Source organism: Telmatherina bonti, assembly GCF_933228915.1.
Source record: "Telmatherina bonti genome assembly, chromosome: 19".
NCBI lineage: Eukaryota > Metazoa > Chordata > Actinopteri > Atheriniformes > Telmatherinidae > Telmatherina > Telmatherina bonti.
In genome coordinates, this window is record NC_136617.1 from 11,198,407 (window position 1) to 11,219,434 (window position 21,028).

The 21,028-nt window shown below is 35.8% G+C and overlaps 3 protein-coding genes across 3 annotated transcripts in view; 2 read left to right on the top strand and 1 right to left on the bottom strand.

Moving 5' to 3' along the window:
- The window catches only part of LOC306770439 (angiopoietin-2-like), a gene marked incomplete at both ends in the record, with an annotated part of 11,212 nt that extends 5,348 nt beyond the window's left edge, over positions 1 to 5,864 (top strand). The window contains 4 exons of the mRNA XM_079259294.1: positions 1,118 to 1,252; positions 1,521 to 1,737; positions 5,340 to 5,535; positions 5,718 to 5,864. Coding sequence (XP_079115420.1) covers positions 1,118 to 1,252; positions 1,521 to 1,737; positions 5,340 to 5,535; positions 5,718 to 5,864 — 695 coding nt within the window. The remainder of the gene's footprint in view (positions 1 to 1,117; positions 1,253 to 1,520; positions 1,738 to 5,339; positions 5,536 to 5,717) is intronic.
- Positions 5,865 to 6,985: 1,121 nt separating this feature from the next.
- Positions 6,986 to 10,862, bottom strand: ndufb9 (NADH:ubiquinone oxidoreductase subunit B9). The gene is made up of 4 exons (XM_079258457.1): positions 10,725 to 10,862; positions 9,249 to 9,441; positions 9,009 to 9,122; positions 6,986 to 7,383 (listed from the first exon to the last, which is right to left on the bottom strand). Exons 1-4 carry the CDS (start codon positions 10,811 to 10,813, stop codon positions 7,252 to 7,254), a joined length of 528 nt encoding a protein of 175 aa, XP_079114583.1. The 5' UTR covers positions 10,814 to 10,862; the 3' UTR covers positions 6,986 to 7,251.
- A 244-nt stretch (positions 10,863 to 11,106) lies between these two features.
- tatdn1 (TatD DNase domain containing 1) lies at positions 11,107 to 20,024 on the top strand. Its single transcript, XM_079259197.1, has 12 exons — positions 11,107 to 11,180; positions 12,497 to 12,562; positions 12,641 to 12,690; positions 13,058 to 13,121; positions 13,870 to 14,013; positions 14,131 to 14,173; positions 15,600 to 15,685; positions 17,080 to 17,120; positions 17,546 to 17,622; positions 18,180 to 18,250; positions 18,860 to 18,986; positions 19,115 to 20,024. The coding sequence occupies exons 1-12, from the start codon at positions 11,108 to 11,110 to the stop codon at positions 19,215 to 19,217; spliced, it is 945 nt and encodes a 314-aa protein (XP_079115323.1). The 5' UTR covers position 11,107; the 3' UTR covers positions 19,218 to 20,024.
- The last annotated feature ends 1,004 nt before the right edge of the window (positions 20,025 to 21,028 follow it).

Sequence of the window (21,028 nt, forward strand, 5' to 3'; positions counted from 1 at the left end):
ACTTTAAATCTTACATTGTGATCTATAGCAAAAAATCCTGCGAATAATCTCATTTTCATACACATAATTCAATAATGAATTAAAAACCATACTTATTTTTTAATTTAAAAATACTGCCATATACAGCAATAACCTGTAGTCCTCCAGGTTGTCAATGTAACGTTTAATGAGTCACTGTCCAGAACTGTATAAGGTGTTACAATCATTTAATTAGAGTCAGTTGTGTTGGAGCTAGTGATGGACATATTTATACTTTGATTTGGTACCTCAATATCCACCAGTCAAAGTATCAGATTTGACACTTTTTGAGTATCAATTGCGTTTTTTAATCTTTTTTTTTTTTACTTCTTACATTTGTTTTTAAGTGTCTAAATCAGAGATCCCCAACCCTGGTCCTCGAGGACTGGTGTCCTGCAGGTTTTCCAAGTGTTCCTGCTGGAACACACCTGAGTCAGACTCCGACAACCTCTGCACATGCCTGCTAAATACAAATTGGTTTGAAACAAGTGTGGTGTAGCAGGGACACTGGGAAAACCTGCAGGACACTGGTTCTTAAGGACCTGGCTCGGGTATCCCTGGTCTAAATGACTGCCTTGCCCCACTTTACCTCTCTGAGCTTCTTCATCCCTTTTCGTCCTCTTGGTCCCTGAGGCCAGCTGATCAGCTGTTCCTGAGGTCCAGGAGGCAGCTCAGAGAGGACAGGGCCTTAGCTGTTGATGGTCCACAGTTGTGGAATAATCCCCTTACACATCAGAGAGGCCCCTTATCTGTCCATTTTTCATTGATTCTATTTGTGTGTAGGCCTTAGTTTCAGCTGTGGTTGTTTTAAAGTGTTTCATAAATAAAGTTAGTGTGGTATGGTATGTACGGAACGTTCTCCTTTCACAAAGTTTGTCCATTTAGAGACAACATAGTAAAAAAAAAAAAAAATGGTACAAATATGGCAGCTTCCATTTCTACAGACCCACAGCAAATAGATATAAGAAGCTCATTCTGAGTAAAAGCATAACACTTATTATAGTTACGTGATTGGATGGGAACAAAAATTTTACTGTCATTAACTTTTCATTTTATTACCCGCTGCACCTTTAATAACCTCTCTTTTCCACCCTTTCAGGTGGCCACTACCTGTCTTTTTGCCCATCGGACTGTGCATCTCTATATCACAATGGTGTTCGGCATTCCGGTGTTTACACCATCATTATGTTTCCTGGCACCATCCTGCCAGTCTACTGTGACATGGACACAGAGGGTGAGGAAAGAACAGGGTTGAGGGGCGATGTCATGTCATGAAGATTTTGTCACCATAATCCTTAAATGGGAAAAAAAAAATGAGGAAAAAATAAATGTTAAGCTTTTTGAAATCTTAATACTAAACTTTTGTTAAACCAGTGATCCATTAAACTACTTGATTTTACCAATATACCTAAGTATTGGATTAGTCAGTCCTCCATACATCTGTGTAGTCTTACAAAGAGAATAACTTGAAATATATCCATGTGTACTTGTGTGTGCACCAGGTGGGGGCTGGACGGTGTTTCAGAGGCGGCGTGATGGCTCTGTAAGCTTTAACCGAGGTTGGTTGGAGTATCGTAATGGCTTTGGCGAAGCCCGTGGTGAACACTGGCTGGGCAACCAAAACCTCCACCTTCTGTCCAACCAGGGCCACTATAGCCTGCGCATCGATCTGCAGGATTGGAGCCACGTCCACAGACATGCTCTCTACCAGTCCTTTAGGTACACAGAGAGACTGTGGTTAGATGTTGGAAACAAATATCAGCAGTAGTAAGATAATGATGCTCTTGGAGAGTGTTGTTTGCGTTATTCCTGGTTTTACTGGTATCTGTGTACAAGTTCAGCCATTTTCAACAAGGGTGACTCTGCAAAGTAAATGCAGGACATTACTGGAGGGAAGAAGTGAGGAAAACAAGGAAAGCAAGTGTCAATATTTAGACTGACTTTTACTGGCTGGAGAGAGCTCAGAGAAGAGACAGGAGGAATTCAGAATCAGGATTAGCCTTTGTTAGTACTATTGGAGAAAGTCTTCAGTTTAGTGTTGCCTTAAAGTAGCTATACCTGATTCTGTACAGTTTTAAACCATTAGCCAGGAAAACAGTTTAGTTTAAGTTTTAAGCTCCGCCCCTAACTATGCTCTCCTCCCACTTAACATGTGTGTGCTAAAGTGCATATCTCAAGTGCACAGTTTTCTAGAGGAAACTCGCGTCTACCAGTGAATTCACCTTTTTGGGTAAATGGCTTCATCTCAGGTAAATTACATTTTTTACATAAATCCCCAGTGCAAATCACAGCTTTACAAGCCATTTCTTTTATAAGCTGTATCAGTTGACCGTAATAGCCTAACTAAAAATGTTTTGTACACAGATGCGTGATTATGATGTGTCATGATTTATAGGCTACATAACAAATTTAAATCCCAACCTAATAAAATATCTAACTGGCTGCCAAAATTGAAAGTGATGTTGTGATGTAAAGCAGTTTGTGTTGTGTTTTTTTTATATAAAGTTTAACTGCAAACTAAATGCTAACGTGGCTGAATCACATTATAGTGTCAACATCATTATGTATTATATACGGTATAGACACTGAGGTCGACGAGGTCACACCACCAGAGAAAGAACCAGTAGCCGAGGAAGTGGTCTGGGTACAGAGATTTACACAAGTTTTATTCCTTGTTTTGTCACTTTTGCTCTTCAAGTCTGTCTTCTCTTCCTCAGTTTTGATCCTTTTAGGCTGTTTTGCAGTGCATGCTGTGACGGCCAGTGGAGGTACCCAGCTTTCCCCATAGAGGTCATGCTGTTCTGTTTACAAGATCTGGCGTGCACACGCAAGGAGAGATGACATGTTGCTATTGCAACGCCCACAGTTTAGCAACTGGCTAAAAAAAAAAAAAAAAGCGTTTCTGAAAGTTTAAAAGCTAGTTAGCATTTGTAGCTTCTACTATCTACAAAGGCCTGGACTCAATGAGTTGGGTTTTTTTTTGTTTTTTTATAAAATGACCTCTTTTATCACATCGGATATTGTGTAAAAAAAGAAAGAAAAAAGAAAAAAAAAGAAAAAAATTCTTAACAAAATAAAATTCTTTGACCTTTTCCAAAAAACATAACTTATCATTGACAACAATAAATGTTTTGTTGTATATTCATTTATGTAATTATTATTTATTTTATTTCATTTTGATTTTTAGCAGAAAAAGATTAAAATCAATCAGGCCTGACTCAGTATTAAAATGTTTTCCACCAGGTTCCAACTCTGTAGAACACCCAAAACACAGTAATCACAACAACACAATACAATCTTCCAGACATGCGAACTGATAATAATTTTAAGGGGACTTTGAAGCAACCTTAATGGTTGCACTTATAACTGTCTGACAGATGGCAAACAAATGTCTTTTTAAAACATTTTTGTGAGGGTATATTCCTGATGTACTGCAGGATCTCATTCCAGGCTTTAGTGCGCACATAGAAAAAGATCTCTGTCTAAAACAGCCTTTCAAGGTTGGTAATGGCAAGAATCCATTTGTGGTAGATGTAGTGATTCAATTAGTCTTCGATGTCTGACTCTACTTTTCTATAAGAAAAAAAAATGCTCATCAAATCCGGAAAGTGGAATCAGGGGACCATTTGCCAACTGGCTGCATTACTTTTAATCCAGCTGAATAAAATTATACAAATATTCCTATTTCATATTTGAGTTTGTACAAGATTTACTGTGAATCATGTAAAAAATTACTCTGATTCATCTTTCTTTACTTACAGACATAGCTAAACGTCTTTAGTATTCTACCTCTTTTTTGTTTTTCTATATTAATCCAAACAGGATCCAAAAATGAAAAAATGCAATGAATTATGTTCACAACTAATTATAACTGTATGTTTGCACAATTTGTTTGTTGATACATATTGAGATGTAACAGAGTGATATGTTGATTGAATCCATTTAGAGTATTATTTCTGTAACACATGTTCTGTTCTGAAGATCCTGTAAAGGTGCTAAACTTAGGCTTAATCGTCTGAAATGATGTTTGCATGAATCCCTAACTGACGTGTAACCGCTGAGGTTATTGCGCCCAATGCAAAGTCCAGATATTTAGCCGTTTTACTTTTTATTGCCCACCACCTGTATTTTGAAGTGTATAAAACTGTTAGCAGTATAATGACAATTGCACTATATTTACCATACCATGTTCATTCCTTATTATAGCAACTGGTGTAAGGAATTAATAAACATGACATTAACAGAACAAACATTTCCTACAAGTAACACCTGTCACCTGGAGAAAGGTGATATATAGTGACTATGAATGTACAGTGAGCCCTGCGATAGACTGGTGACCAGTCCAGGGTGTACCCTGCCTCTTGCCCAAAGACTGCTGATAGGCTCCAGTTCCCCTGCAACCCTTAATCAAACTAAACGGTTCTATATATGACTGAATGTACAGTGCTACCATCTAGTGCACTGTTTCTCAAATGGGGGTACTTCAAGGCATTTCAGGGGGTACGTGAAGTTTTTTGAAAACATGTATCTTTTTATGTTTTCTTTAAAATACCCTTAAATAATAATAATCCCAAAATCCCACATTCTGACATGAATTGAACCCCACCAGTTACAAGCCAAATTATTTCTATCAGTCACTGTCGCCTTGACAACGCAAACAATAGAGTCCTGAATAAAGCATAGTAGAGATGTGCAGTTAAAGTTTAATAAACTAAACAAAAATGACAAAGTGCTGTATTTCATGTGATTTTGTAACCAAAAACACTTTGCAGTGGTTAGGGGGTACTTACCTGGAAAAAATATTTTACAAGGGGTACTGTGTTGCAAAAACGATAACTGCTGACCAAGTGCACAAACAATTTACAAATACTTAAAAAATGGCTCCTACAGATCCAGTTTTATAATCTGCTTGGAACAGAGTTTACAACCACTGTATGAAATACCAATTTGCTATAAATTTAATTCCACAAGAAAAATCATATTGCAAGTTTATTTTTGTCTACATCCGTTCAAAATTAGCCTAACAGTGTTTCATAAATGAATATAAATACATATATAACCGTTTGCAAGATAATTAAATGTATCTAAAGATATACAAGACAGATGTTTTGATATAATTGTTGCAGTGTGTGGTGACCTCATTAGGGTGGGGGTTAAGTCAACTCAAATTACAGATTACACAAGATTTATCTTCTATCTTTGCCTTTTTGTTAATGTTAAAACAGTGATGAACTGAACATGAAATAAAATGAACAAATATGACTTTTAAAGTACATAAAAAAAATTAAAAAAAACGGTGGTTTGTCTTCTTCTTCCTGCAGGATAGATAATGAGGAGAATGACTATCGGCTTCACGTGTCTGGTTTCAGTGGAACGGTGGAGGATTCGTTCGGTTGGTACCACAACAAACATGGTTTCAGCACGCCAGACACAGGGAACATCTGTGCCGAGATCAGTCATGCAGGCTGGTGGTTTCACCAGTGTTTCTATGCCAACCTCAATGGAGTTTACCACAAGGTGAGTCCTGCAGTACGAGTAGAAACGCTGCAAATTAAAATTATGTTTGAAAACATTGTGCAATGTGAATTTTATGAAATAGGAATTGGATATTTGTGAATTTAAACAGAAACATCAAATAGAAAATTATAAAGGACATTGAGCTGCAGAAATATAAAATACTAAATCTTTGTTTCCTCCAGGGTGGCCGCTACTCTCTGAAAGCTAACAACTTGTTGGGGCCCGATGGCATTGTGTGGTTCTCCTGGAAGGATTCAGACTTTTACTCTCTGAAGTCGGTCACCATGATGATACGGCCACGAAACTTCCGGCCACGCCTGTCACCATAGTGATAAAGCATCGTTGTTATGCATCAAGTTGAAGCTCAGCTAGCAGCTTCCAAAACGAGCTGCCAAAGTACCATTACACCTATTATATTATTTTACTGCCTAAAAATAGTGCCCCTATATGCTTTATTTTTCCTTTTATACATGACTTTTCCTACAAACCACAGGGAGTTAACTTTTGTTATTTCTTAATAAATCCTTATTATTGAGCCACTTGGAGATTCACTTTGTCTTCAGCAGTTTAAAAGCATGACGAAGAGTCATAAAAAGTGTTGCATAGTTAGCTAGAAAGCTAGTTAACTATAGTTGGAAAGGTTAAAAGGAGATATATAAGTAATATAGTATAAAAGTATAAAACTATAAACGATTTGAACTGCTAAGTACCTGTGTGAATGAACGGTAGCCATCAGAGGTAAAAACTCTTCCAGACACAAACATTTTTTATCTGAGTGGATCCAGTAGCCTCAGGTGCAAAAATGACTGCACTACAAATAACTTAAAAGTTATGTGTCTTTTTGTACGTGCTTTTAAAACAGGGGTGTCCAAAGTCGGTCCTCGAGGGCTGCTGTCCTGCAGGTTTTTGCTGAATCTTTTACTCCAACACACCTTGCATAAATTAAGTGCATTCAGCAACCAATGTAGTTCTGCTTAATGGCACATTAATTTGAGTCAGGTGTGTTGGAGCAGGGATACATGGAAAAGCTGCATGATGTGGCCCTCGAGGGCCTGAGCTGGACACCCCTGTTTTAAAGTGACTATTATACCAAATGTTGCTTTTGCCCCTCCCACACTCCACACAGGTTTTTGTCCATTCAGACACCGTAGTAAAAAGGGTGGCTCGAATATTGCAGATTCCATGTATGTGGCAAGCAGATATAAATGGCATGTTCCTAGATAATAAAAACATAAATTATGATAGTAAAGTTACTAAATACCAGTAGAAACAGTTTTAAATTATATACTAAATTTTTCTTTCAATGACCTTTGATATTTGTTCTCTGCATTATTTAAAGGGAATTATTTACATTAATTATCAATTAAATAGCTGCAAACAAATATAAACCACAGGTAAATATAACCAGAAACTGTAGTCTGCTTTGGACATAATACACATAGACGGATCATTTATCACACAATTTATTGGAACTATTACAGATATTACATGGAACATCTACAGGTCTTCTCTGTCCCTGCAACCTAAATCAGATGACTGAAGAGTCAACAAATTAAGCTTTGATGGATTCTTCGTTGTTCTTCCTGCACAGTTGAACTCCTTCAGAAACAACTCAGACAAGGTGGTAAAAAGAGGTCAGCCTGTCTTGGTGCTGCTTTTCGTGGATGGGATAAATTCCTCTCAGATTACAGGATAGACTGACCGCAGATGAGGGATTTATGTGGGGCGCTCCCTGGGGCGGGTGACATACTGCCACCACAGAGGGGGGAGTTCGCCCTCCTTGCGGGCAGGAGGGAGGGCTTCGGTCCTGGGCCCTCCAGCAGGAGTCTCGGCCTCCAGCTGAGCAACCTGGAAGCAGACAGACAAGAACAGAGACCAAGTTCAGTTCTGGTGTCCAACAGGTAATTTTATCTATTTCTTTATGACTTTAAACATTTTTATCACCAACACCACAATATAAGTGGCTTTTTAAGACGACAAAAACATCAGAACTTCTATAGGTTAAGGCAAGTAATCTTATTTACTTTAATGCCACGCAGGTAAATTTAACACCAACTGGACAGTAAGAGATATTGCCACAAACACCACATACAATAACATTTGTAATGTAGATTTAACAGGTGCAACTAAAGTTACAATGTGCTATCTTCGCTTATAAGATAATAAGCAGCTTTAAATTGGAAAAAACTATTTTAAGAGACTAAAACTAATAATAGACTTGTGCTAACTTATATCACAAAAATTTCTATACAATTTTCTGTAACTTAGTAATAGCTGATAAAAGCCATAAGACTAAGATGACTTTATTCATCCTCCAAAAATAAGAAGGGCTTGTGTCTTGACATTGAATAAAACAAAGAAATTACATAAGACTTGAGACTTTTCAAAGATAAATGAAACCCCTTTAAAGGAAAATTGAGGTTTTTATTTTAAACAAATGAATCTGAGACTTTTTAAGTGTGTGTGAAAACCCTGGATATTAATATGATCGTAAAATTAATTTATCCCAAATGGGATTAAGCAAAAAGGAAAGCAAAGTGTAATATTTCAAATCATTTTTTGACTTAGTTATGTTTTACATAAACACAACTATGAAGTCACATTTTTCTTGCAGTGTTAAAACTGCTTCCAAATACCACTCCTCTGGATTAATGTCTTTTTTAACCTGAACAAGGCCGTCCATATTCCTCTTAACTGTTGTGACTTATCGTACTTCTTACTCTGTATATATACACATAGAAATCTCTCACACTATTTGGGAAGCCTAAAGAAAATTTAATATGTTTAATGTCCATTTTGGCCTCATGAAAAGGCAAAGATCTGATTGCTTTATATCCCAACCATTAAACTCAGCTGCCATCTGGTTGATTTCACTGGTAAAATTATTCCCCATTACTAGTAAGTGCTGCAAAAATGTAGACAGGTGGCATTTTAATACTGCATGTCAATAACGGAAACCCTAACTTGTTTCAGCCATGGTGAACTGTAAAAGCCCAGACCCTGTTTCTTTTTCAGCTGAAGAATAAAACTTCAACTTTGCAATAATCTGATGATCAGCCCAGCCAGGTGGGTGAAAACAGGGAGTCAGCTTAAAAACTTCAAATATCTGCACAAAGGACAAATATTGCTTTCACAGAATCTTGTTGTTTGTGTTAAAAGATATTAATAATGCTTTTTCTGTCTTTAGGATAGAAACATGGTTACAGAAAAGCACCTAAAACTGTGACTCATATGTAAGGGGTGTCTCGCACCAGTCATCAAGGGTCAAAGTCTTGCAGGTTATCCATGCATCCCTGCTCCAACACACCTGACTCAAATTAATCAGACATTGTGCAAACCTTCACAGGCTGCTAGATCTATCTATTGCAAGCCACGTGTGCTGGAAAAAGTATACAGCAAAAACTCACAAGACTGTGGCCTTCAGGGACTGAATTTGGACACTTCTGGCAGATGTCAAATACAGCCCTGCTCACCTCTTTCTCCCAGCTCTGCATTCTCAGTTTCTTCCACTGCTCCCTCTTAGAGAAGTAGTCAGGATACATGGCCTTCTCTGAGGGGTGCCAATGGTCCAGCACCCACTCTGGAACCTACAAGGACAAAGTGGAGCTCAGATCATTTGTCTTATGTAGCATGAGGACGATGAGCATTATCATATAAGGTTCCTTTGTCGATATTAACTGTTCCTAAATCATTTAAATGCCGCCCTGCATCACCTTGTAGCATTCATATCTTTCATAGGAGGTTCCTCCAGGAGAGTCAGGGAAAATGTAAGGCTGAGGATGCTGGTTGGACCAAAACTCCTCTTCTCCTGCTTTCAGCATCATGGTAGCCTTCACCATGTCTTTTTCATTCTTGTTCTCGTCAAAGCGCGCCCGCAGAATGCAGGCATAGAAACGGTATTTATCTCTATGACATGAAACAACAGAACAGTTTAGTTTTACTCTAACTAATGTCAAGTTACAGACAAATGTCAGGAGCTAAATACAACAGTACAATTAGATAATCAAAATATTTGTTATAATGTTTAAAATCATAAAAATGAATGCTGGTCAAGGTTAAACCATTTTCAGGGTAATCACTGACTGACTATATTTGTGTTTTTGTCAACAGTAATGTTAAATAACTGGAGTAGAACTCATCTGTAATAAAGAACTTGCATATGAAAAGTGGTAAAAGTCCAATACAGTTGTGCTCATATGTATTCATCCCCTTTCATTAAAGAAAAGGCTGAATTTACAACAGTCACTCAAATGACTGGAGACTTAAAAAAAAAGGAACAATAACTAAAAATTTGCAAAAATATAATTTAGTAATATAAGACACTGTTTTTTCATTTAACTGAGTTGAAGGAAGAAAAAAAAAACAACAACAAACAAATTGGTCCTGGACAAATTAGAGCACTTTTCTGTTGAACAGTGGGACAAAATACCTGTCAACAGGTGCAGAAGTCTGACTGAAAGGAACAGAAAACACCTGACTGTAGAGGAAACATTAAAGGATTGTTCAACTAAATATTTGTTATGACTGATGTATTATGTAATAAATTATCTTATTTGCTTTAGAAAATATATATTTCTATTGCACCAGAATTAGAAAATAATGTAATGATTTTCATAAAATTTTTATTTCTTATTACTTTAGTCAATTTCAGCTTATTTTACATGCAGATGCTTTTTTTTTCCCCTTCTTTATTGAAAGGGTATGAATAAATATGAGCACAACAGTATGAAAGACCAAAATAAACTTGATAGTGTTTTGTTTTGTTTTTTTTTACAAACTTTATTTTTAGACTAATGCATGTTTTAGCTGTCTGCACTTGTAAAAGTAATCTAAAATTAGATATTTAAAGTTCATTTCCACAGAACTAGTTTCTGTTGTTTCCCTTTACTGTGGATAACATTTAATAAAAAGGAAACTAGGTGGCGCCATGTAAACATCGGCCGATTAACTAAATGACATGCAAAGCAGCCGCTAGAATAAATGATGACATGAGAAAGTTGAGGGAATTATTCCATGAGAATAATAAAATAATAGGGAAAACAACATTTTTAGTGACAGACTTAATGAATGGGTGACCTGGCTAACGGTGGCTAGCACTTAGCTTACCAGTTAGCCTAGCAGTGTAGCATCTAAGCTTTACCACATCCAGTTTTCTACACAGGACTATTCTTAAATAAAACCATCCTTACCTAAATATGCACCATGACTCGATGTGTCTTAACGATTTCTTGTAAAGCCGCAGCACTTTCTGTTGGTGAGTAAGATAGGCAGAGGCCATTTTCACCGTCCCCTGTCACCTTCTCACCGAGCAGCCGAGGATTCTGGGATATTGTGGCGTTTAGACGCGAATACCATAAATTCCTAAATAACGCGCAGGTATGACTTTTATATTTCCGGTAAAACTCTAATTACAAGTCTTAGAATCTGAACATGACTTCCATTTGTTCATTTAACTTAATTTTTTTTTTTTTTTTTTTTTATTTAACGTTGGAAAACGGTGCAAAGACAAACCAACGTGTTTTTTATGTGGTTATGGTTCTTTGTGCTTCAGTCATTACGGTAATGGGGCATTATGGGATTGATGAAGGCTCAAGTGTGGTTCTTTTTTAGAAGTATTGCAACTATGGCAAAGCACAGATTCATTGGTAAGATTTTTTTTTTTTTTTTTTTTAGTTTCATGACATGATTAAATATAAGAAGAGAGAACATACCGATTGTTACTTCATGCGTTTGCTTGTTGTAAAAAGATCAGCTTGTATGTTTAGCTACTATTAGAGCTAAGGAATTAGCCATGCTAAAACTGAAAACACAGGCAGACAGCTGTGCAGATATACTGAATGTGTATTACTCTTCATCAAGAAGACAAGCTGGTGTCCAAACATGAAGTAATTTGTAAAGGCATGAAAGCTATGCCGTTAATTCCAGCCTTTCTTAGGTAAAGATTTGCAATTTTCTCTGCATTTAATTTAATTGCATATTATTTAATAAAATAAGACCCAAATATTATAATTTATTAACACCCAAAAAGACCATACATTGTAGGGTATGAAGGGTTATATTAATTACAATATAATAAACTGAAATAAAACAGAACAAATACTCATGAGAACAGTCTTTGTTAAAACAAGAGCTTGTTTTGGAAAACATTTTTTGGTATTTTTCTCTCATAAAAGAGTAGATGAGTTCATGAAATTATACTTTGAAGATATTCGCCTACCACAGTCTAAAAAAAAGACATTATCATAAACTGGATACTTTTATACTTCAAACATTAACACTTATTGATTGTGCTGTATCTGTAAATATCTGAATTTATAGAATATATTTGTTGCTGCAGCATGAGAGACATAAAAATTTAACATTAAGTACAAATTTCTAGGATATATTATCAGGATACATATCATATTGATTATGTATTTTTATTTTTCAAACAGCCAGTCATTTAAAAAGCCGTATAAAATAAACATTACATTTTTTTCATAAGGTATTTATATGAGTGAAAGGTCATTTCACATTCTTCTTCCTAACTTTATTTTGTGTCCTCTGTGTTTGTTTGCCTTTGTGTTTTGTGCTGCTTTGGTTTTTATTTGGAAAAACTATTCAGGGAATAATGGATTACGGACAAATGAATAAAAAATTTATAAGAATTATCACCACAATATAAATATACGTTAAGTATGTTTGTAATCACCACCATGTTATTTCCTGGTTTTTTTTTTTTCTAAGACAAAGAACTATATTTATGAGGTATGTACCTGCAGTTCCAGTCAACAGACATGCATTGGGTTGTACTTGTACACTACATTGTAAGTAGCTGTTTAAATTGTGTAATAAAGGCGGTTTTAATAACAACTACTTTAGGAAAAACTACCCAACAGGATTTACTAACGTCACAACACTGAATCACAAAATCAGTCTGTGACTCCCGGTGAAATATTGTTGCTAATTTTTCCCTCTCCAGATATCGGTGTGAACCTGACAGATCCCATGTTCAGAGGACTCTATAGAGGAAAGCAGAAGCATGATGGTAAGCAGTTCTTTCACTGTTATTCTGCATCTTTGGCCGTTGAGATTCAGCTGGTCTGAGTTATTGTATTTCATGCAGATGACTTCGACCAGATCATCGACAGAGCTCTGAAAACAGGTGTTGAAAAGGTATGTTTCATGTTCAACATGCATGTGTATTTATTTACCTGTAGTTGTCGCTACAAAGACTTTCCTGGCTGTAAGGATGATAATATTGATCTGTTGGATTATAACAAGCTTTAGTTGAAATTTTTCTTTTTTTTTTTAATAACATATAAGGTCCTCTCATTTTTAATCTGCTATCAGTAGGTTAGAAATTAAAATGTTTTCATGCCAAGGATCATTATAGCTGTTACACCTGCTTAAGATGCACATGCATACATCATTAGTCTGAACACTTTAGCATACTGAGCTTAGCATTGTGCTTTAAGATTTGCTGTCATGCTTGTATAAAAATGTTATTTGGGGTGTTTTCTCATTTGTTGCTTTGCTGCAGTTTATGATCACAGGAGGGAGCCTTGAAGACAGCAAGGAGGCCCTCAAACTAGCTCAGACCAGAGGTAATGATAATAACATGTGATGTGCAGCAGAGTGCAATGCAGTTATTTGCAGTTGATCTGCAGTATAGTTGCCTTGAGATAAGAGTGAGGTCTTTTTTTTTTTTTTTTAAATTGTCTTTTGATTAGTTTAATTTTTAACAAACAAAACCTTTGTAACAATTTTCATAAATACAGTTGTGCTCATATTTATTCATCCCCTTTCATTAAAGAAGGAAAAAACTGCTGCCTTTAAAATAAGCTGAAATTGACTAAAGTAATAATAAATAAAAATTTTCTGAAAATCATTACATTATTTACTAATTCTGATGCAATAGAAATATTTTTTAAAGCAAATAAGATAATTTATTACATATTACATCAGTCATAAACTAATATTTAGTTGAACAATCCTTTAATGTTTCCGCTCCAGTCAGGTGTTTTCTGTTCCTCTCAGTCAGACTTCTGCACCTGTTGACAGGTATTTTGTCCCACTGTTCAACAGAAAAGTGCTCTAATTTGTCCAGGACCAATTTGTTTGTTGTTGTTTTTTTTTTTCTTCCTTCAACTCAGTTAAATGAAAAAACAGTGTCTTAAATTACTAAATTATATTTTTGCAAATTTTTAGTTATTGTTCCTTTTTTTTTAAGTCTCCAGTCATTTGAGTGACTGTTGTAAATTCAGCCTTTTCTTTAATGAAAGGGGATGAATACATATGAGCACAACTGTATTGGACTTTTACCACTTTTCATATGCAAGTTCTTTATTACAGATGAGTTCTACTGCACGGTGGGCTGCCATCCCACCCGCTGCGGTGAATTTGAGCAGAATGGAGAATCCCAGTACTTTTCAGGCCTGAGGGAACTGGCATCAGCGCACAAAGGAAAGGTGGTGGCCATTGGAGAGTGTGGACTAGGTGTGTTCACACAAAATAGTTGCTTTTGTGCAGTGATTGACATTTGAGTTAAACCTTTATTGACAGTTAAACATGTAAAGTGGTGATGATGCGTCGTCTTCTCTTTCTTGTTTACAGATTTTGACAGGTTGGAATTTTGTCCTAAAGACACTCAGCTAAAGTAAGTTTGCATGTCTCTGTTTTAGTACTCCAGCCCGCTCCTGCAACAAACTGGTTTAGCTTTGCATGTATAAATATTTACATAAATAAATGGCTTTTTATCTGATAAATGCCTCCGTATGTTCACCAGCTGAGAATGCATAAATATGATGTGTGTAAGAATAAAATAAAAATACCAGCTGGATAGCAAAATCATGAAAAAAAAAACTCTTACTGTAAAGCTCTGCAAAGCTGACTTTTTCTCAGTTGATTAAATGTTATAGGAATATTAATTTAATCCATTTCACTGCTGCTATAACAATCCATAATCAGCTTTTAATTCTTGTACATCACTCTAGGTGTGATGGCTTGAGGTACATACATAAATGACTGAGAAGTTTAAGCTTAAACTTATAAATCTTGGTTTATTTTTCTCCTTATTTCTTTAACTGAAGCAAAATCTTCTAGTATATTAAGGGGGAAATTGTATTTAAGACATCTGAATCTGGAGAAAATAACCGCATTGCTGTATGCTATAACACGTATTATCTCTGTATTGCAACTTTCAAACAACCAGGCTCTGTTGTATTATCTCTGCCCTGTTTAGTAGGTGATTTTCCTAAAGCTGGCAATAGTGCATGTTAATAAAAGATGCTACTTCAGTCGTTACTGTTTTTGCCTGTTAACTACTTTTCACTCGCTTATCAATACTGCAAATACGTCCAGATTGTGGTAACATGTCAGCTAAAAAGCATTCAGTAATCTCTATGTGCTGCATGCAAAAAACCTGTTCCACCTGCAGCGTATTAGATGTGTTTTCCCTTCCTCCCGTGCTCTCAACTCAGGTGTAACTCCTGATTAATCACATGTGTAAAAACACGTCTAACAGAAGATGTAGTGTAGTTTTCTGTATGTGAGAATAGAGAACTCTGGATCTAATTTTCTAGACATTTCCTATTGTTTTTTTTGCCAAAACAAGTGAAAAAACACATGTTCATGAATGTTCATGTAAATGCAGATGAGATGTTTGATTGCGTCAAGTGTTTGGACTCTGATGTACTTCCCAAAGCTCCTTTCTGGTGTTTTTAACTGCTGAAAATCAGAAAATCCTTTTTCTTTTCCAGTTAAGTTTATTTTTATCATTTAGTGGTAAAATAAACAGACATCCCTCACAAACTCTTAAGGGTGACAGTAACTTTTTCATATGCATTGATTCATGAGACTGATAACCTGCAATCCAATGGTAATAAATCTGTTATAAAATAAATTAGAAAAAGCTTCAAATCTTCACAATGAAGGATCTGGAACTACTTAATGATTGATGAGGATTATCAATTGTTACAAATAAATACAGCATTTTAATGTTTTATCCTGTTTTCAGCATTTTTGGTGAGCATCATTCTTTCACTGCTCTCATGCATCTCTTCGCTGTGTCTGCGCTGCTGCAGGTACTTTGAGAAGCAGTTCGATCTGGCCGAGGAGACCAAGCTGCCCATGTTCCTCCACTGCAGAAACTCCCATCAGGAGTTCATCGGTCAGTTTGCACGATAAACACATCATCTGGTTCCCAACCTGTTTCCCTTGAAGACCCCCTTCATGCAACCTCCTTATAGCTGTAGACCCCCTGCAGTGCACTGAGAGCTTTATGCTTTTTATTTTCTAGCTTAGAGCTACGTATTTTGGAACCACAAGGGCCGCAGCCCTGCAGGTTTTCAACATATCCCTGCAACACCACACCTGACTCAAATTAATGAGTTGTTATGCAGAACTTGACTGGCTATTAAATCCATTTATATTGGGTCAGGTGTGTTGAAGCAGAGGTACATTGAAAACCTGCAGGGCTGTGGCCCTCGAGCGACCGAGTTGAATAGCCATGAGCTAGTTTCTCATTATTAATATATTAATAATATATTAAACTAATTGAATATAGCCTTTAAAAAAAAAAAAAAAACTATCGAAGAATCATCTGTACTGCAACTTTTCCAAACATGTGCAATGAATGAAATAATGCAGAAAAAATAGGGTGATCAGGAAAGACATGTACTACTGTGCTACCATAGCTCCCACAGATCCCACAGCTTACTGACATCACTAAACCAAACGGCACATGGACCAAAATGAATTAGATGCACAACATGTGGCCTTATAATGGCCTTTTTTAAAAACATTTTTTTTTTACCATGAATATACTGTATGTTGTAATATATTGCTTTAACCCTTTCATGCATGGTGGTTATTATAGAGGACACTTATTTAAATTTTTTTCCATGCTTATTTATGAATGAGGAAAGTTTATTTTTAAATGAACCATTTTCGTGGATGTAAGTGAGTCATCCGATACATTACCACTCACTGCAGGATAAATAGATATATAACATAAATTAACAAATATGCACATATTGTAATTGTCCAAGTTTGATTTTGGGATAAATAGGAAAAGAAAATGATCCAGCTATATTTTATAAAATATTTACATAGTACAACTATGATTATATATTTTATAAATGTTTTATAAAATTCTATAAAAAAATTAAATACATTCAAACTATCACTAATACACAAGAAAGTATCATTGTTTATGTCTGTGAAGGTAAAATGCTGTATTTTGGAAAATGCATAGTTTTTTATTAATATGTGCATGTAAGGGATTCTTCAGATTTTGATGAGTCGCCATCTATTCATTTTGGTTTTAGAACTTAGTGTTTTCTGGGTCCTAAAACAGCAGTATAATGAGAACAAAACTTCTGAATGGTGTAAAAGTTAAGCAGGTTCACCTCAATCTGTCTCTGTGGACGTGGCCTTTATTTTAAGTTTACAGCCAAAGCTTCTGAGACACTTTGGGGGGTCCAGGACCCCAGGTTGGGAACCACTGATGTAGTTTTTACTTGCAGTATAAACAAACGTACACGTCTCTCTTTGTTTTCACAGACATTATGAAGAGAAACAGAGACCGATGTGTCGGAGGAGTGGTGAGGAAAATTACTTTTTTTCTCTTTTCTTTTGTGGTGGTGTTGGGGGGGGATTTTGTAGTTATAATGCTTATTTAAAAGGGTAATTCAAGACAAAAGAGAAGTTCCAAAAGAGAGGTTTTTAATAATTTTTCTTACAACAATTTATTTCTTCATTAAAGTTTCCCATAGTTACTTAAATTTTACTTGGTGTGTTTTATTGTATTGTGGGATCTGAGAAGCATATAATATATTAGAAAAGGTAAAACTGCTTCTGTTTTATAGCTGTGTTGAATCTTCATCACAATAAAATTAACTCTAAAAATCTGATCATTCATTTAGAAAGCTTTTATACAACATCGCTCTAAGACTGGAAACGTTAGTGTGTGAGTGAATGAGGAAACAAGATGGAAATCCAGGTGATGGTGTGTAATTTTCTCCTTCAGGTCCACTCATTTGATGGGTTGGCAGAAGACGCTGCTGCTCTCATTGATCTGGATCTTTATATTGGAATGAATGGATGGTGAGAATATTTGAAAAATAATCTCATTAAACATAATTAATATTGAACAGATATTATTTTTTGACAAATAGTTGGAAACAATCGAGAATTTGTGCTTAATAGATGCTTGTATGTTAATGAATGAACCCTTAATATGTTAGATGTGTGTGATGAATTAAAAAAAAAATACTAACTGGAATTTTTTTTCCCCAAATTGGAATACTGGGAAAAAAATGTGTGTTTCTTCCTTTATTACTTACGTTATTTTTTAAAAGTTTTATTATTCTGTATTTAGCAATCATCCCAGTATCTCTTCGACTGAGAGTGTCCAGCTCCGGTCCTCAGAGGCCACAATCCTGCAGGTTTTCCAACAATCCTAACTCAAACTTATCAGCTGTTGTGCAGAACTTCATTGGCTGTTGGATTCATTTATTGGAAGCCAGGTGTGTTGGAGCAGGGATATATTGAAAGCCTACAGGACAGCGGCCCTCGAGAACCGACTTTTGGCACCTCGGACTCAGAGTCACTGCTTTGTTGTAGCATCACAAGACACTTTTTAAAACATTTAAACTTTTCAGCTCTCTAAAAACAGAGGCCAATATTGAAGCAATGAAGACTATCCCCAGTGAGAGGCTCATGATAGAAACAGGTTAGTAAAATAAAATTGATTGTGAGATATTTGTCGGCATGCAGCTCGGTGATCGAGTAAGAAAATGATGGTAATAATTGAATACAAATATTCCTGAGGCTTCAATATCATCAGCTATTGTGTAAATCATATGTTGATATTCTTATTGAAGCTGTACCACCTCCACAAGATCTGTTTTTCTTTTTTGTGTAACAGTTTTTGTATAATTTTTTTTTACATGTTTTAATGCTTTCTGTCCTTCAACGCAGAGCAGAGGCTGTGGTTTGTTCTTAAAATGTTTTTTTTATTACTTGTGGCAAGATGAGAACAAAAATGGCCAACCAGAATTTCATTATTTTGCTAGAAAGCCTTTTTATTTGTATTTATTTATCTTTTGTTGTTGTTCTTTAGATTAAGCATTCATATTGTTGATTTTTACCTATATCCGTAAACATCTATATCATAAAGCTCCTCTTGGTTTTATTTGTCCCGCCCAGCACAGGAGTCAGATCACCATTCTGCTTGCTACGTTGCTGAGCAGAACAAGTATTAAAGAAATAAAGAAAAATGTTACTTTTATCAAAGTTTTATGTCACTTTTAATTTATTTTTACCATCATGTTTCCTCCAGATGCTCCTTGGTGTGGTGTGAAGAACACCCACGCAGGCTCCAAGCATGTTAAAACAACATTTCCCACGAAGAAGAAATGGGAATCAGGACACTGCCTCAAGGACAGGAATGAGCCTTGTCACATCATGTAAGTAACTTGTAAGACAATTCAAGAAGAAAAAGCTTTTTAAACCTCTTGATCATTTTTAAAAATCCAAAAGGAACTCAGTTTTATTAGCTTCTAAATAAATAAATGTCACTGTTTGTCTTTTCCAGACAAGTTATTGAGGTGATGGCAGCTGCAAGAGAGGAGGATCCACTGGAACTAGCCAACAAAATTTACAACAACACAATTAAAGTCTTCTTCAGCTCGAGCTGATTCCAGGAGAGACTGAGAGATGTGCTCTTAATTTACTTCTATGAACGCATGTGTGCTTGTAAGTGCCTGAATGGTTGGTCTATAGACAAAACATCCTCATTGTTAAAGTTTGTCCTACTCTGAGATAATAATTGTCATTAAAATGCTTTCCTGGGAGATAAACTCTTCTGTCAATGTAAAATTACTTTGTTTGAGATAAAGTTGTTTATTTCCCATAAATATTAAGGACAACTCTGATCAGGCATCATGTTACGACCATATGTAGGAGCACAAGGTCCTCCTCACTCCACCACAACGGCTCTGTGAAGTCAGGATATCCATGAGTGTCTGGTGATGTGTTGTTAGCAATAAATCTGTTTGGGGTTTGTGGGAATGAGGCTCTGGCTCTAAAAGTCACTTATGAAGCATCTCACCTTTAGTGGGGTGTAGGACTGGGTCTAAAGTGTCATTTCCCTGGATGTTCCTGAGAAGACAGTGGTGAAGGGAGTCAGAGCTACATCTACTGGACAAAAGCTGCAACGACACCATTCAGTACGACTCGTCACAGCTTTCATTGTTTTATGACATATTAACAGTAAATTGGCATTTCATCAGAAACTTTGGCTGATGATGAATATGTTATATAAATTGTTCACAGTTTAGTAGAACCAGTATGTGCTCCTGGTTTGGTAAGGAATGATAAACATTGTATGAGGTCTTGTTTTCCACAGGTGTATGATGATGATGACGATGATGATTTAGGTTTAGTGAGATATGGAAATGAGAGGGAGCCTTCTGTTTCTGTTAGATCCTACTGATGAGCATCGTCTGCCTCTGGGTCGATTTCAACACATTTTACACCCAAATACGACAGCTAAACCACATAATCTGATTACTTTGGATGTTTTTTATGGTTTTGGATAAAAAATAAAATGAGTTAATGGTACCATTATGTAAATCTGAAACGTTAGGTGGAACTTCAAGCCTTTATATTTTCTCCTATTGGGAGACAATGTGTATAATGTTTTCATAATGTTTTCTTTATCATCTGTAAAATGCTGACTAAAAACAAAACATAATTTATAAATAAAATATGAAACATTGTGGGCTATTTCTGAGCCTCAAATTAATTTATGTTTTTCTTCCTAGATGCTAGATTGTATTTGTTTGAGATCAAATATTGGTAATTTGACATCAAATATGATTTTGTAGGTCTTTCGGAAGAAATTCATTTTTTAAATTACTTTCTTCTTTTATGTGTGTGTGTGTGTCTGTGTCTTGTCCAGCCTTTAAGCAAGCAGAATAATGGTCTGGATGCTGTTTTCTGCTGAGCAAATTTACTTTACCAAGGGGAACTTTATAGATATAATCAGGGCCTTTTCTAGCTTTGTGGGGGCACTAGGCAAGATGCTTTTTGGGGGCCTCTACTTTATCAAACTGTGAAGAAGAGATTCCGAACCCTTTACATGGTCTCCTGAGATACCAGCGTCTTTTACACTTTATGAGCAAAACAGGCTGCAGATAAAATGAAACATCTTAAGTTTATAAAAATTTGAAACTGCTGTATAATACACTATAGTACAAGTAAAAAGAATTGTCCATATGTCCAGAAATAGAGAATATTAAATGTTTTACTTTAAATAAGAAAATCCAACAGACCAAAACTTTAAATAATGCTTAATTACCTTAGACTTACACTGATCAGCATAACACCTAATTAAAATTGTTCACAGTAACAGTCAATGATCCCCTTGACTTTCTGAATTCGTATTTTATTTCTCTATTTATTTCGCATTATTGTTTGTATAGCAGATTTTGCAAAGCTAGACCGG

Coding starts and splice junctions, on each gene's coding strand:
- ndufb9 (XM_079258457.1), bottom strand. CDS start 10,813: ATGGCCTCTGCCTATCTTACTCACCAACAGAAAGTGCTGCGGCTTTAC. Junction 9,442..10,724: donor GAGTCATGGTGCATATTTAG/GTAAGGATGGTT, acceptor TTCATGTCATAG/AGATAAATACCGTTTCTATG. Junction 9,123..9,248: donor AAAGATATGAATGCTACAAG/GTGATGCAGGGC, acceptor TTGTCCTTGTAG/GTTCCAGAGTGGGTGCTGGA.
- tatdn1 (XM_079259197.1), top strand. CDS start 11,108: ATGGGATTGATGAAGGCTCAAGTGTGGTTCTTTTTTAGAAGTATTGCA. Junction 14,014..14,130: donor CATTGGAGAGTGTGGACTAG/GTGTGTTCACAC, acceptor TCTTGTTTACAG/ATTTTGACAGGTTGGAATTT. Junction 15,686..17,079: donor CTCCCATCAGGAGTTCATCG/GTCAGTTTGCAC, acceptor TTGTTTTCACAG/ACATTATGAAGAGAAACAGA.